The sequence below is a fragment of the Phyllostomus hastatus genome, unplaced genomic scaffold, assembly GCF_019186645.2.
Source record: "Phyllostomus hastatus isolate PE091 unplaced genomic scaffold, TTU_PhHast_1.1 phas_contig_1, whole genome shotgun sequence".
In the NCBI taxonomy this organism is placed as follows: Eukaryota; Metazoa; Chordata; class Mammalia; order Chiroptera; family Phyllostomidae; genus Phyllostomus; species Phyllostomus hastatus.
The window spans coordinates 7,210,402-7,227,119 of NW_025333498.1; the positions used below are offsets into that span (position 1 = coordinate 7,210,402).

The 16,718-nt window shown below is 38.0% G+C and overlaps 1 protein-coding gene across 1 annotated transcript in view; it reads right to left on the bottom strand.

Moving 5' to 3' along the window:
* Positions 1-7,094: 7,094 nt before the first annotated feature.
* The window catches only part of FAM171B (family with sequence similarity 171 member B), a 64,922-nt gene continuing 55,298 nt past the window's right edge, over positions 7,095-16,718 (bottom strand). Inside the window, exons 6-8 of the mRNA XM_045830434.1 lie at positions 14,074-14,190; positions 9,611-9,734; positions 7,095-9,380 (exon numbers count right to left, since the gene is read on the bottom strand). Coding sequence (XP_045686390.1) covers positions 8,039-9,380; positions 9,611-9,734; positions 14,074-14,190 — 1,583 coding nt within the window. The 3' untranslated portion in view covers positions 7,095-8,038. The remainder of the gene's footprint in view (positions 9,381-9,610; positions 9,735-14,073; positions 14,191-16,718) is intronic.

The window sequence follows — 16,718 nt, forward strand, 5'->3', positions numbered from 1 at the left end:
CCTTAGATTAATAAAAATTTAGGGGAAAAGCTTTGGGGGTGATGTTTAAAAGAACCCAGGATTCATGAACTTCCTTGGATTCATGAATCACTGGATAACAGGCCTGTAAAAACCCTCATCTGCATGCCTGTTCAACAATTGTTGCTAAATCGTCTTAGGGAACAGAGCAGTCATTGACTTATATGAGACTAAACATAAAGTATGGGAGGCAAACTATGCATGAGAGCAGCGGAGCCATACTACCCCAGTCTTTTTAAATACCCTAAATAATTGTAGTGATTCTCATCCTTCCCCAATGGTCCTGATGGAAAAGCACAATAGTGGATGCAAGAACTCTGGCATCTGGAGGCTACACTTTGATCCATGACTCTCAGTGATACCCAGTGTTCCTGTGCAGTGGTGATAATCATCTTTTAAGTGGAAGTAATCCCAATGGTTAATGAGGTTAAGTCACAAAAGTACCCCTTGTAAATTAATTAAGCTCATCAACTGTAGTGTCATAGGATGATAACTAGTATTTGCCTACCCTGTACTTTCCCTCTATATCACCCTAGGTCTTACTCGGGCCATATAAGGGAGGGATTGTTATGACGATGGTCAGACCCGTATAATATGAGGAAAGTTTCCTAGGAATGTGAAGTGCCATGACCTGAACCCGGGTCACCTGACTTTTGTTCCCATTTGTCAAATATTTATTGAAAATCTATTTTATGAAACTGCATTATAGAAAATAATAATTAGTAATGAGGGAAGAAGTTAACATAAAATAATTATCACTTATTTTAAAATAAGTTTCTGTTTACAGAAATTGAATTTATACCCAACTTGGTGGAGAGAAATTCATGTTTATGAAACTTAAAAGGAGACATTAAAATTACTATCTTTTTATTCAACTTAAATACATACATATTATCCTATTTGTAAATTTTGATACTCAAATAGAATAGATAGCCCTGGCTGGTGTGGCTCAGTAGATTGAGTGCCAGCCTGTGCACCCAGTGGTCACCGGTTCAATTCCTAGTCAGCACACATGACTGGGTTGCAGGCCAGGTCCCCAGTTGGGGGCGTCTGAGAGGCAACACAAACTAATGTTTCTCTCCCTTTCTCCCTCCCTTCCTCTCTCTCTAAAAATAAATAAATCTTTTTTAAAAAAGAATATTTTACTTTTATCATTTGTTACACAATAATTTAATGACACTAATGGAAATCTTTTCTCACTCTACATATTCTTTCTGGGTCATCTTATCCACCTGTAGCCTCAACCAACCATCTAGAAATCCCAAAATTTCTATCAGATCTAACATCTGATGTTACCCTAATAGCCATCCCAAGACTGATTCCATTGCTGCCTTGCAGACCCTTATAATTGGGACTCTCCAAAGGAAAGAACAGATCTCCCCTCAATCCTTCCTCCAGTCCCCTAGTTACTCCAATAACCAGTAATAAACACTAAGTGAAAAATTAATGAGGCACACCCTCCCTCCTAGGGGCATGGCCACGCTTTTCTCCCCTCTCAGGTGTGCATCTTCTAAATTTCAAGGGTCCCCATGGACTTGCAACCAGGGGAGTGATCAGCAGCAGCAACTTGTCCTGAGCTAACCCCCTGAACCTGTCTCCAAGGCCCTTTACCCCTGACTTTCTGGAGAGCCAAAGGAACCCGCAGAGGCTCATTTCCCTCCTATGACGTTTCCAGGCAGCCAGAGCGGCCCTGCACAGGCTTTCTTCTGCCGCTTCTTCTAACCTAAGCCCCTTCTTGTTTAACTGCCCCAGCTTTAATAAACATACTCGCAAAATAAAAAAATAATTAATGAGAATACAAATATCTGTAGAACTACATGTTAATAAACATTTAGGTATTTAATGGACACAAATCTCTCAGAAGTTATCTAAATTAGAAAACAAAGTTTCAAAATAGTATTTACTACAGATACTGTATATTAGAGATAACTGTATTAAGCTGAATAAATTTAAAAATGCCTTCTATGTAAAACAAAAAAATCTTATTTTTCTAGGCTGAAATATGGGAATATATAAGACAAAAATTATTTTGAGATAGCTATTCCATATTTCTTAATGGCCACAATTATGCTTTTCAATGCAGTATTTACGAAAGGTTTTTAACTAAGTTGTTCAAGTATAATAAACCCAGAGACTCATGGGAATGTAATTACCTGGTTTGTTTTGAATCAAACTGTCTGCTGTTAGTCTAGTGTTTTAATAAGGTCTACAAGGATTGGAACCAGTCAACACATGAATTATGAAACTCCTAGTAAACCTGAAGGGAAAAAAAGACTAAATCATTTGGGACATTGGGGTATCCTACAGGACTGTGGAATATCATTTACAACCATGGGAAGCACAGGTTTGAAAACTAGGAAATGCAGGGTTCAAACAGGAAAGGTTTTGTCAACAAATGGAAAAAAACAACATAAGCTTTTCAACATGTGAGCTTTCCAACAGAAATAAGAAGATATTCATCTATTATAGCAAACAAAGTAAAGTATTACTGCAATATTTTGAAAAACAACATATGTGTGATCTTTAAGCTTAGCTGTTTTAGAAAGAAAATAGTTACCACAATGTTTTCCCTAAGAAATGTACTACATATATATTTTAAATAAATTTATTGGGGTGACATTTGTTAATAGGGTCATGTAGGTTTCAGGTATACATTTCTATGATATATGATCTGTATATTGCATTATGTGCCCACCACCCATAATCAAATCATCTTCTGTTTTCATATATTTGGCCCCCTTTACCCTCTACCATCCCCTACCCCTTTCCCTGTCAAAACTACAATGAGATACCACCTCACACCTGTTAGGATGGCTGTCAACAACAAGACAGGTAATAAGTGTTATGAGAAAAAGGAACCCTCACTCACTGCTGGTGGGAGAGTAAGCTAGTACAGCCACTATGGAGAACAGTATGGAGGTTCTTCAAAAAACTAAGAATAGTTACCATATGACCCAGCAACCCCTTTTCTGGCTATCTACCCCTCAAAATACTTGAAAACATCTATTTGCAGATATATGCACCCCTATGTTCATTACATATATATTTAATGAGAATGTTTTTCCATCAGTTATAGTTGAGTTTATTAGTGTTTTTGGTATTTAACATTACAAACTGTGAATGATTTCTAGTGGAATTGGTTTTTTTCTCTAGTGAAACTCTGAAAATATTTTTATAAAGAAAAAAATACTTAACTCAATGGACAGAGTCCACAGTCCAAAAATAAAGAGGCTTACAATAAGGGGAAAAGATAAGAATGAAGTCAAGGAAAGACTTATTTTAATGGAGCAACCAAATCCAAGCCTAAGACGATAGGGCAGATTTCTCAAAAGAAATTAACCCCATAGTCGATTTAGAAAGAATTTACAGATGGAATTAAGCTGCCTCACTGTATATCTATTTATAGTGTAACTATTTTTTAAAAGGCCAAAAGGTTATTATACGAAGCTTAGATAAAGCACTACTGTGGGCTAGTTTAACATTTTCCCAGCACGTAGTTCAAAGGAAGGGTCCCTGACTAGCTGTCATAATAATGAAAGCACTGAGAAGTGAATCACTTTCAATAAACTCATTAAAATACCTAAGTCCATCCAACTATCTCTGCTATAGTTCTTACATATTAGTCATCTCATATTTTCCTTCTGAGATGAGAATGTGATGACCAACTCATGAAAATCATGTTTGGCACCTAAGTTTCTAATTATGACTTATGAAATGTTTTTATTACAACCAGTTCCATGCATGACTCTCCCAGAGGCTGCACCATTTCTGTTAAGACTCCCGACTCTCCTAGATGGAGAACAGCCCCTGGAACAAAGGTGGCCAGAGCCTGGCTTGTTTGGCAGGGATCCCAATGGAAGCATCTACTTTAATGCCAGTGTTTGGAGTTGTGGAGGCAGGGCGGAGAAGGGTGTCATAATCTCCATTGTATTTGTAAGTGGATTCAGAGCACAAATCCCATTAGAACTGATCAAAATAATATGGCATTTCTAGTACCATATTAATTTATATAAGCTATGCCAAATGTCTTAAAACATGGTACCCAGGATAATGATTCTAGAGATATTTTAAAGCCCCAAATGCAAATTGTCTGAACTTAAGCAGAAGGGCTCTTGAAGGAGACCTAACATTGTAAGTGGAAATAGGCTTTGTTACCATTTACTCTTAGGTTTAAAGCCCAAAGAATATTTTTAAAGGTGGGAAGGAGATAATGTATCGTATGCTCGCATAGGTATTTTGGGAAATGCAATTTATTTTACATTCTGTCACACTATCTTAAGAAGTCTTCTCATTACAGGAAAATTGTTCAGTTTTAACAGTAAAAATGTGAACTTTGGAAAACATGACATGCAAAGAGAAATCAAGTTCAACTATATAAATAAAGGGTATTCAAGTAAATGTTTATTTTACTATAGGGAGTATAATAAATGAAAAAGTAATGATTGAATATTTATTAGATTAAATGACAATTTAGAAAGGAATAGTTTGTAGTTTATCAAAAGCAAATAATGCACCAGTACATTTTTAGATTTATTTTTATTATCTTTAATGAACTATGTTTAACATTTTACAAATCTTCGAATTGTTACAGTTTCCAGCAGTAAATATAGTAGTAATGGCAATAAATATACACTGAAATATGAGATTCCTCTGAGGAAAGAATACAAAAGATAGAAACACTTGGAAACAGAGAGCAAAATGTCAACTCTACATCTGAGATAAAAATTAACACAGTCAAATTCTTTACCAAGCCAGTACATGGGAAGTAACTCATTCCCTACAAATGACTATGTAAGTTTGAGCTTCACCTTTCTGGGAAGTTTTGAGGGATATTCTTTGACCCACAGATACCTAAAGCTCTACACTATGTGCCGATACCAGAGGGCTCAGATACAGAGGAAGTGGCCTGAAAACGACTACCAAAGCAAGGAAGTGCTTTTCTTCCTCGACACGTGTGACCTTCTTGGCGCGCTGTGTGTTTTAAAAGGGGTGATCCCTATACAACTGCCCAAATGTCATAAAAATTGATTTTATAAAGTCTCAGGATCTTAATATGTATTCAAAAATACATACAGCTGTGCTTTAGTAAATGAATCCATCAGTTAATTGAGGGATAATTTTGCTTTTAAGATATATGCAAAATATATACAAAGGATTCACAAATGTTAACAATTTATGACCAAAATTTTCTAGGTGTATATTTGCAAAAAACCTGGGTTGGTTTTCAATTTAAAAAATTAAGAAAGTTGTAAATATTGTAGTTTTATTATCACTTGGGTTAAGAAAAAGTAGATGGCTTCAGCTTTTTAACAGGAAATTTGTGAACTACTCACAAATGAGAAGTTACACATTTTTAATCATTAGAAAAGATATATTGCCTATACTTCCCAATTGAAAACAGAATGTGCAGTGCATAAAAAAATAAGGTTTTATTCTGAAACCAAAAAAATGTACTTCTAAAAAAGCCCTTGGGGATACATCTCCTTATTTCCTTTACACAAGAATGAATAAGTGACATACCTGAATGGTATACCCTTACAGAAACCTGTGTATTCCATTACTAAGCCAAGAGATGAAATATTTTTACTGAGGGGTGGGAGAAATATACATTTAAAATATTGAAGAAGTACAACATTTCACCATGTATCAACATAAACTGATTAAAAAAGGAATTAAATACACAAGGAAGGAGATAAATGCTACTTGCATGCAAAATTCATTATTCCAATGTGAAACACCAGGTCTATATATTTTTAACAGAAACTGCACATCTGCTTAATTTGGCTAACAAAAAAATGTACATTTAAGAAAGATGTTATCATATCCTTCTAATAAAGCAAGTCTGTATCAAAGGCACTTCAGCAGAGCACTAACTCCTTAACCTTTTCCAAGACATTTCATTTATGCTGCTTTTAATGCATCTTTCTGTACAAGACCAATTAAGAAGCTTCCTCTAATTTTGAGCCTTATCACGATGCCCCACAAAAATTAATGTAAACCTAGTTATTACTAAAACTTCTATCTCTTCTATGGATTGGGGTAAAACATAGCAAACTTTTTTTACCTTGGTCTTTAAGTGCTTCGAGTTAATACAGAAAGGTAGCAGTATCATCTGACACACTAGATGCTTCAGAAGTGGTTACAGGAAAAACATTGGCTGAAGTCTATTACCTGGAGAAAAAGACCATAGTCTTTCATTGTACACCACTTTATAACTTGACTAAAGCTAATGTGGCTAATTTTGGTTCTTTCAACTTACGTGCCTTGGGGTCTTTATGTTGCTCTCATGTTGATTAGTAGGGGATGAGAAATAAAGCAGTTTTATTCCATTTTCGCCCCAAGGGGAAGGGGAATCTGCTTCAGACATGTGCCTTCACGGGTTTTAAGAAAAATGGGGTGAATTGATTTTAATTAACAAAGAGATTTATTTTTAGGACATATGAATAATAATTCAGAGTTGAAGACACTTATAATTAAAAGCAGCTGTTGAATGTGTTCACACTGAATTATTTGCTATGATGAAAATAGGGATATATTACTTCCAAAACCGGGGGGAGGGAGGAATGTTGCAAAGGCTGTAAGTAATTTAAGAAAAAACTTTTACTTTTCCCATAAAATTGAAACTGTTTTTCTCAAACATCTTTTATGAGCGTTAACAGAAAAAAAATCTATATAGGTACCTAATATCCTAAAGGTATATTTGAGTCTCAGGGAAATGGCATTTCTTCCTTAGCTCAATATTTAAGAAAAGACTGAAATGTGTATTTCCTTTAGCTCCAGATATTATTAATTTTTTAATGTTCATAAGCAACTACCTGGTTTTAAATCAAGTTTAATAGCATTTCAATGTCAGAATTTTTTTAAAAATAGAAGACCTGTCTTAAAAATAATTTTAGTTTACATGTATCAGTGAATGTTAAACTAAAGACCAGAGTTTCTATTGTTTTATTTTCCAGATTACATGGTGTAAAGTTTTTTTGGTTAGGGTTTTTTTTTTTTTAGATTTTATTTATTTATTCTTAGAGAGAGAGGAAGAGAGGGAGAAGGAGAGGGAGAGAAACATCGATTACTTGCCTCTTGCACACCCTCAATCAAGGACCTGGCCTGCAACCCAGGCATGTGCCTGATGGGGAATCAAACCAGTGACCCTTTTAGTCTGCATGACAATGCCCAACCCACTAAGCCACACCAGTCACGGCCCACATCAGTGTAAAGTTTTCCTTGACAGCTAAGCTCACTTTACTTTTGAGGAAGGGAAAGAGAAAATTTTAAGTAAAAATTTAATATCAGAGTATTCATTTCTCAGATTTCCAAATCATAAATTATCACCTTACCATTTATTCTATGAAGTTATATCCAAAAACAACAAAATTTCTGGATTCTCCCTAACAACCAAGTAGCTTCTTACCCATCTTATATGAATATGGGATTTACTTTGGGGCTGGTACACTATGCATGCTGTTTATAGCAAGAAAAAAAGTTGTTTGGTGTTTAAACTCTAGAATTACATCAATCCAGAACATTTATCAAGTTATTTTCAAGAATAGGCAGTGGAGAACATATTAGTGCTATCACAAGAATATGATGCCTGAAAAATACAGTTTCATTTCTAAATGTTTCACAGGGTGGTACTCATCAAAGCAGAGGCTACGGTTTTAAATGGAAGAAACTTTAGGAGAGTGTGCATTACACAATGTTATTCTTAAGAGTCAGGGCTGAGTCGGCTGACTGAGCAACATTTTCAGACGACTAGCATCTTGAAGCTATTTGACATTTTGAACTCCTGGATACTTCAAATTCAGCACCCAAAAACAAATGAAAAGAGTACGTCAGAAAAAGCATTCCTTAGTATCTTTCTCTCTCATTACTGAATTACCATTTTACTATTTACTCTGCTTGAGACATGTCCAGGGACCATTGGATTGCTCAGTCTCACCTTCTGAAGAAGTTCATACTGCAATTTACAACAAGCAGCAAGAATGAACAGTGCAAGGGAGCAGAGACACAACCATCCTTGCTGTTAATTTATGGGGATCAGTGGGCGTTCCTCTCGCTTCTTCCAGATATTAGTTTTGCTATCTCTTTTGGCTAGTGGTGGTCGGCCCCTTTTTTTAGTGGGGGACGTATTGGCTTCAAAATCTTCACCAGTGCTTCTCCTTCCTGGGGACTCTTCCCTAGGGTGCTCCATGATAGCTCCACTCCCTCCATCTAGAATGTGCCTCAAAGCTGGGTCCTCGGGCGAGCAGACCGTGGTTCCGCTCTCACTACTGCTCAGGTCTAAATCTTCTAAGTAAAGAATCTTAGGCTGATGCATGCTTTTGATGAACGTTTTCTCCCTCTCGAGTTTTCTACTTGAGTGATGCTCATTCATGTCCACCCCGGAGTCCAGACTTGTGTCATTGCTCTGGGTTCTCTTGCCCTTTTTCAGGTCTATGAAGGAATGCCTCACTTGTGCGACTGGCTTTCCATCAAGAGACACGAACCAGGCTCTGGGGTGAGGGGAGGGCTTTCCTTTGGAAAGCTCCAGGAGGGTCTGTTCTGAAATTCCTTGGAGCTCTGATGAAAAGGGAGTCATTACAACAGCTTCGTTTAGTGTTCCAGGAACAGAAACCGATTCTAATAAGCTGTTTGAATACCGGCTCCAGTCTGAAGTTTGGGATGGCAAGCTCTGTTGGCCTTCAAGGGGGACATTCTCTTCCCTGGCATCTGGAGGCTGTGTATGAGAATGTGCTGGCATTTTGGGCAAGGTCTGTGTAAAGTTCTCTCTATTAACCGGTTCCATCAACGGGCCGTAAACTAACTGACCCTTTCTTGGCAAAGTGGCTGACTTGGCAGCATGTAACTGCTCTGGAGTGGAAAAAAGGTCAGATGTCTGAAGGATGGCAATAGGCTGGCTGTAGATATGCATCAGCTGTTCAGGAATGTGGGAACGTCCGTACACCTCTTCACTGCCTGTGAGATACCTCTTTTCTTCTTGAGCCTCACCTAGGGAAGGTAGATTGTTGCTAATATGTTTAGGCTGCTTGGAGCCTACGCTGGACTCCAAAGACTGTGTTGGGTTTCTTGAGTAATTATTTTGACTGGCCGACAGAAATGAAACATCTTCACCGTAGATTTTAAAATTATCCCGAGTTTTTACCATGGAAACTCTTTCTTCTGCTTCTGCCTTTGATGGTTCCCTTTTCTGTGGGCTGTAAGAGGAGTTTTTGGCATTGAATAACTGTGACTTGTCCTCAGCTTTCAGCGCAACTTTGACTGAGCTGATGTGATTGATGTGTGTTGTTGAAGTTGTCTGGTCTCTCTTGAGGACCTCAAGTTTAGTGATATTTCTTTCTCGTTTCTGTGGAGCACCACACTTATCCCTGGAGTAGAGGAAAAGGCAAACAATGTTTATGACAAACTCTAAAAGGTTCATTTAAATACTCATCCTACAATATGTACATTAGGCAATGCTGTTGGAATATAACCATTCTTATTTTAATCTACATATTTGAAAGAGTAACCCATTGATTTCTACCAAAAAAACTTTGTAATACACAGAGCATACTGGCATGATAGTTTTTTGGGTTTATATGCATTCATATTTTCTCACCTGCAATAACAAAGCAGCACAGCAAAAAATCCAATGACAATGACTATTGTTCCTCCTAATATAGCTGTGAGAAACACTGTGTGGTAGGCAGTGATGTCCTTTGGGTCTCCATTTATACCTGAACCTAAATGGTTCAATATAAACAAACAAACAAAAAAGAAAATATGCTTTAGATCAAATTTCCAACTGTGCCCCATCCCGGGTGAAGCAGATTGCATGTGTGTACACACTTGTACTGTTTGCTCCCCTCCAAAGGCAGGCTTCCTGTGGGTGGAGAACGCCTTCTCAACCCTTTGGGCTTAATCAGCTGACTTGCCCTGCCTGGTGATATTTGAGCACCTTAAATGAGTTTGCATGATATGGCCCATCCGTCCTAGAGGATTGTAGACGGTCCTCTTAATACATGAACACTGCATTCTGGGGAGTTGGCATTCCTTCAATCTAGGTTCCCAAATGAGAACAAATGTTGAACTGAACAAAGCCAAGGGCAACAGTCTTGAAACATAAGCAACAAATACGTGTCTGCCATTGTTAGCCATTGAGATTGCAAATTTCTTTATGATGGCAGCAATGGCTATTACAGACATTGGTGCCAAGATGCTGAATGCTGCTATAACAAATCCCTAAAATATGTGACCCTGGCTTCAGGCCCCGTGGTGAGCAGGGAGGAAATGGTTTTAGTAGGCAGTAAAAATGGTAACCCAAGTTCTGTAGCAGCAAAATATATGGTGGCATAAACTGGGAGAAAATATTTCCAATTAATTTGAGCTTTGTGCAAAGAGGTTTTGTGATAAAATATCAGTAGTGAGTCTGGACTGTTACTAGCTGCATTCAATTAAAAAGTTTTTTTAAAATAATTTCAAAATAGAATGTGCCAAAGTAAGCAGGGATGAAAGGACTAGAGAGAGTCCAAAAATTCTGAGACTTGAAGAATTAAGGGTTACAACTCCTTCAGCCTAGGCTATAGAATAAGAAGATGTTATGGTCCCAGTCAGCTGAGCCCAGCAGAGGCACAGCAGACCCACCAGACCCTTCTGAGAGAGCGAATAGAGACAGCGCTGCTGTGAGAAGCTTAGCTGCAGTAAAAGCTGACAAATACTTTAAAATGACAAGTGTAGGCTACTAAGATTCTGCATGAAAATCAATGCGACTGGGCAACTAATCTTGAGGTAATCTTTTCAGTATCACTAAGGCTTCATTTTGTTAGCTCTATATGTAACCACCCCACTGATCAGTATTACATAGGCTGTAATACGGTCTCAGGATGCAAAGGTGATAAGGATGGTAAAATAAGGGTTTTCTGGTCATCTCTGCCAAGAGGAAACCTCCAGAACGAGACTCTCACCTCTACCAAGGACACTGGAAGGGAGAGAGGGTCATCGTTAGATTTTGCAGCATCTAATTTAACAAAAGTAAAGTACCAGTAAAAGGTTTTGGAGAAGCAGCACTGTGGATATGTACACAGACTCAGGAGCCAGAGTGCCTGAAACGAAATCCTAGCCTCACCGTTTATGTCTGTGTGGTCTTCAGCAAGTTCCATTTCTTTGTATCTCAGTTCATTTCTGTCCTACCTAACCCACATGGGTTGTTTAGGATTAAATAATACCTACAGAACACTTAGAACAGTATTTAGCACATGAGTAAGAACACAATAAGTGTTGGCTATACTACACAGTTGTATAACTTCAAGGTTATGTATTAATAGGCACTTCAGATTGGTCACACTTTCATATATGGTTACGACTAATAAAGTATCATACCTAACAGACAACCAACTACAACAGTACATAATATGAAATTTCTTCAAACAAAAAGAAATAAGAATAACAATTTTATCTGTAAATTATTAGTGAGGATCCAGAGCTGCAAAGGAGTAAAGTTTTATTATAATTGCATAAAACTCAACTTCTGCTCCTAAGACTTTAAGAGTGTTTGCTTCCACAAGAAACCAATGCTAGCAATTTTCACTCCATGAGAGTCCAGTGAAACTCCTGTGTGGAAATAGGAAGCTGATACTATTGGGTTTGTCCCAAATCCTATATGTACAACAAGAGCAAAAAATTATGGATCTGCATGTGTGTGTATATGCCTAGAAGGGATTAGGAAGGCAGAAAATTACAATATATTTTTGAAATTCAAATACATTTGAAAATGAATATTTAAGAACAATAAGTACTTATTAAACTCTATAATTACCTACATACTTACCAAGAACAATCTATGAAAAACTAATTTCTTGCACTTAATATTTTCAAGGAATTCTAGAATTCTATTTAAGATTTATTTAAAAAAATAGATATCTATATTAACCAAGTTACTACTAGAGCAGCTCCAGCACAGTAACTAGCCCATCATGGGACCAGTTTTGATTTTACGGGAACACTCACATCCTAAAATGTTTTGGGATATTAGGGATCATTATATCCAACACCCACCATTTAGAAACAAGAAAACTAATATACTAGGATGGACGAGAACCTATTTCAAACTCACCCAATTAGTTTCTGGAAAAGCGAGAGCTACAATCAAATTACCCATATTTCTAGTATAGTGTTCCTTACATTGTGATATTCTTGCAGAGTAAAAGCATCACCAGAAAGTATTTATTCAAACTAAATGGGAATCCCGCACTTCTATTTTACTACTCCGATTCACACAAATCTTTTGCAACATATAAGCTGAAACAAAACTTTAACCTATTTTAGGAAATTATTCAGCTTTTATAATTTGTAAAGTCATCTACATAAATTGGTTGTTTTGGGAATATGTTTAGTGGAAGGTACACTTCTCAATAAAACTCAAGTGCTCCTTAGGCTATGTTTATTAGAAATGAAATAACTTGGATTTAGTTGAGTTGAAGTATCACATTACATATTAATTATGCTTTTTCATCAATATTTCATTATAGTTGCAAATCTAGAATGAGATAAGGCCAGACAGCTAGCAAGACTGTGATATTTCACATCATAAAGAATAAAAGTAGCCACCCTCTGGTTTCTGAATAAATAATCTCATAAGTACTAAGTTCAAAACAGAAACAGAGAGAACATCCCTTCTGATCACATATAGTTAATGCTTATATTTCTCGTATTGAAATACTAAATTTTGGCTTCATTAAAAAAGTCCTGTTAGTTGCACAGTTTAAAATTCAAAGGTTGAATTTTAAACAAAAAATGAAAATTAAAAACAACTTTTTACAAAATTTTTCAGGAAAACTGAGAGTCTTAAAATTAATGGACAGCTGTAGTAAGTTAGATGAGAGAATGCTGCAGAGAAATGTATGCAAACATCCTCCACATCCTGGATCGGCATGGGCACTTGGGACTATTCCTGACCAGCGCAAAACAGCCAGGTCGCAGCTGCCTCTCAGCTGGGAGCCAAGACACTCGACCAAAAGAATTAATTCTCTGACACATGATTGGAGATGACACAAGCATTCAACTTCCATACTCTACCAAAACTTCACTGAACCAGCACTGAACGTTTTGCTTTGTTGGCTTTTGTAGATTACAAACCCACAAGTTAAAGGACAATGAGGTAAGGGACAAGAGTAATAAGAAGGCTGGAAAGTTGACTTAGCAAAGTTGGCAGCAGGGAAGGCCAAGAAGCAACTCACTTTATCCCTGTGAGCACCCCAAAGGCCCACGGTGCAACCAGACTAGAACACAGCAGATGAGAGGATTTTTTAATAGAAAACTTCATGGATAAAATATGCAATGTTTGAGTATTTTGAGAGAGTTACACAACTTGGATAAATGTAGAATTTTCTTAAGGACAAATGTGAAATCTAGAAAAATGAACAGATCATCCCTAGTGGACAATTCTTGGGTTGTGTCCACCTCTGTTCATGCCAGGCCAGTCTTCATTTGGGCTACCACTTTTCTGGTCTTGGGAACAGTCAGGGACCCTATTATTCAGCAGCCCTTCCTCCATCAGGGGCGTGCTCACAATCCAAGTCTAGGGCAAGCAAATTCGGGATCTCGAGAATGGTCAGGAACACTGTGAGGAAGGGACTGCAAAGGGGTGGAGTCAGGTGTCAGGCAGCAGAAGGCTTGTTAAGGGCCCCCTGGGATTTCTGCCTGACATTTAGAATCTGCTACCACAGCCTTCCTAGCATCCTGTGAACTCCCCACATACTAACATTATTTTAATTATCCAAAATCTGTTCCTGCTCCTTGTATCCAAATGCTCTAACTGATCGGGGTAGAAATTTTTTTTTAAGTAAACTAAGAAAATACTTGATTTGAACCAACTTCATACTTTACTAGATACTGTATCTGTAAGAGACCTTAGAGTTCATGGAGCCTAATCCTGAAGCTGAGATCAAGAGACTGGAAGCTTTTTCCAGTGTCATACAGCAGGTAAGTGGCAGTGCTTATCATAGAGATGTGTTGCCCTCAATTCCAGTATGACTACTTGGGTTGTTGTTGTTTTAAATTACTTCTTGTTTCATTTTTACAAACCTCTAGTTCCTGGAAGAGGAGCTGCTATCCAGTAGCCCAAATGTGGTGCGTTGTATGTCCAGATTAAATGATTATTATATTCCTTGACCATTCCCCGGCCATGATTTATCCAAGTACCTAAAAAGAAAGATAAATATAACTGCTTGGTATTTTTATTTACATCTCTGTAGAACTGATAGGAGTTTGCTGATAGTCACATGTAGACTATTTTGAGGACGTTTTCAAGGATTATGAAAACTGTAGCAATATAGTGGGACAATGTTTACATCATATATTACATGGTAATTTAGCACATGTGATAATAAGATATGAAATAAAATAATTTGAATGATTTTATGGCTATAGGAAATAAATTCATTATAAATAAATTAAGATTGCAGGCATATTTAAGGAAATCATGACTCTCCAAATAATGTTTAAATTGTGCCTATTGAGATATATCTTAAGGATGTGAGTAGTGAAATCCAACTTCATCAATGGGTCATTATTTGTCACCTGTTCTGGGCTTCTGATGAAACAGTGACAGTGTATATAATGTATATAAATGTTGCATATGTGATAAATTAATTAAAAAGTTTTGTCACTGGATGGTCCAATAAAGATGAAGACCTTTGCCAGAAGGAACAATCAGAATTCAGGCCTCAAAGCAGATAGTCTTTGTTTTAAAATAACTCTCTCATTCAACATATTAGGTCCAAATAAAGTGTTTGTTCAAAAATCACACTGCTGGAAAGTGGGCTAAAAACCCAGGTCTTATAGCTCTCAATCCAATGATTTACAATAGTATACTACTGTGATATTGTGAGTTATAATAAGAAATACATATTTGTATATCTTAAGTCTACAAAGCTCTTAAAGCCCTTGGAGTTTCCGAAGTGATAAAACCCATAAAGGTGAAAAGAGTGTGTTGTTGTTTATAGCAAGCTGCTTTTAACAACACTTGAGTGTGTGATGAGGTAGTATTTGAAAAGTCTCTAAGGCTGGGGGGCTGGTTGTCAAGAAAACAACCAAGTGATTTGAGGGGTTGGACTTTTCAGCCTACCCCGCACACACCTCCAGAGATGGAACAGGGACTGGAGATGGAGTTCAATCACCAATGGTCTGTAATTTGACCAGAAATCCTACATATGAAGCCTCCATAAAAATTCCTGAGCGACAGGGTAAGGAGAGCAGGACTGGTGAACACATCAAGCTGCTGGAAGGGTGACGTACTCAGAGGAGGAGGCATGGAAGCTCTGCACCTCTTCTCCCATGCCTGGCCCTACGCATCTTTTCCATCTGGCTGTTCCTTAGTTATAACCTTTTACAATAAACTGTTAATCTAGGTAAGTACACTGGTTTCCTGTAAGCTGTTCCAGCAAAGTATTGAACTGAAGGAGAGAGTCATGGGAACATCCAATTTATCACCAGTCAGTCAGAAGCACAGGTCACAAACTGGGCTTTTGATTTGCATCTGAGGAGGAAGGGCGGTCCTGCGGGACTAAGCCCTTAACCTGTGGGATCTGATGCAAACTCCAGATGGATAGTGAACTGAGTTGTAACATACCCAGCTGGTTTCTGAGAACTGCCCAGTGCGGGAGAAACAGACACCCCCCACATTTGATGACCAGAAGTGAGTACTGAGCATAGAACAGACTGTTGAAAGTAAACAGAAAGGTTTTTCCTGTGGATGAAAAAGGGGCACTGTAACACATCATAGATTCCTAATTGGGCAGATGAGGTGGGTAGTCACATCCCCAGGCCAGTAACTTCTTCACAGAAAGGTTTTTCAGAAAACCCTGTCCATTGTTTCTGTTCCTCTAGTTCAACACACCTTTAAAATGCAAAAAAAAAAAAAAAAAAAAGTAATACGCCTCCGAAAGCATAACCATCCTCAGGAAAGAACATAATACAGTAATCCAATCCCTGCCTTGCTTTCTCCCACCTTCTCATTAGTCCAAATGCATAAAAGAAACTGCAAACTGTTCTCTGCAGCATCTAAGATCTCGCTTCCAGGCAACTGTAGTCCATTTTGACTCAGATGAACTCACAAAATTTTCTACGGGTTTGGACATTTCCCATGTTGTCATTTACTTGGCAAGTACAGCCCAATTCCCAAGAAGCCCACTAGCCAGGACCATCCTGCAGACCTGGGCCCAGTGTTAGGTATGAGCAGGAGCCCTTTATGCCCCACCAACATCCTACTTCAAGTCCAGTGAACTTGTGGGAGACTCTCTAAACATCCTCAGTCTCCTTGCTTTAAGTAGCAGGTCCATGGCTTTTATCTGAGCTGTTTTTAGAAAATCTTCAGGGTGGATAAGAGTTGAAATAACCCAAGGAAAGGAGAAGAAAAATGTGGTGTCTGAACAAAATCAAGGCTGGTTAAATGAGAGAATAAACTATTTCTGAAAGGGAAAGGACACTGACTCCTCCAATACAATAGCCATCCAATACAAAGTTGTTGCAGACCCCCAGATCCAGAGTGGTGGAGATGGGCGTGATGAGGCGTCCAGTGTGGTAACACAGCTGATCCCGGAGAAGCCTGCCAGAGCCCTGGGGAGAAGGGCAGGGTTCCCTGGAATGGGTTCACCCCGAGAGAGGGGCCCACCCAAGCCTTGGAAAATAGGACAGTTCTGGTGGTGTCATGTGAGCTTTCGCTGGCCCCT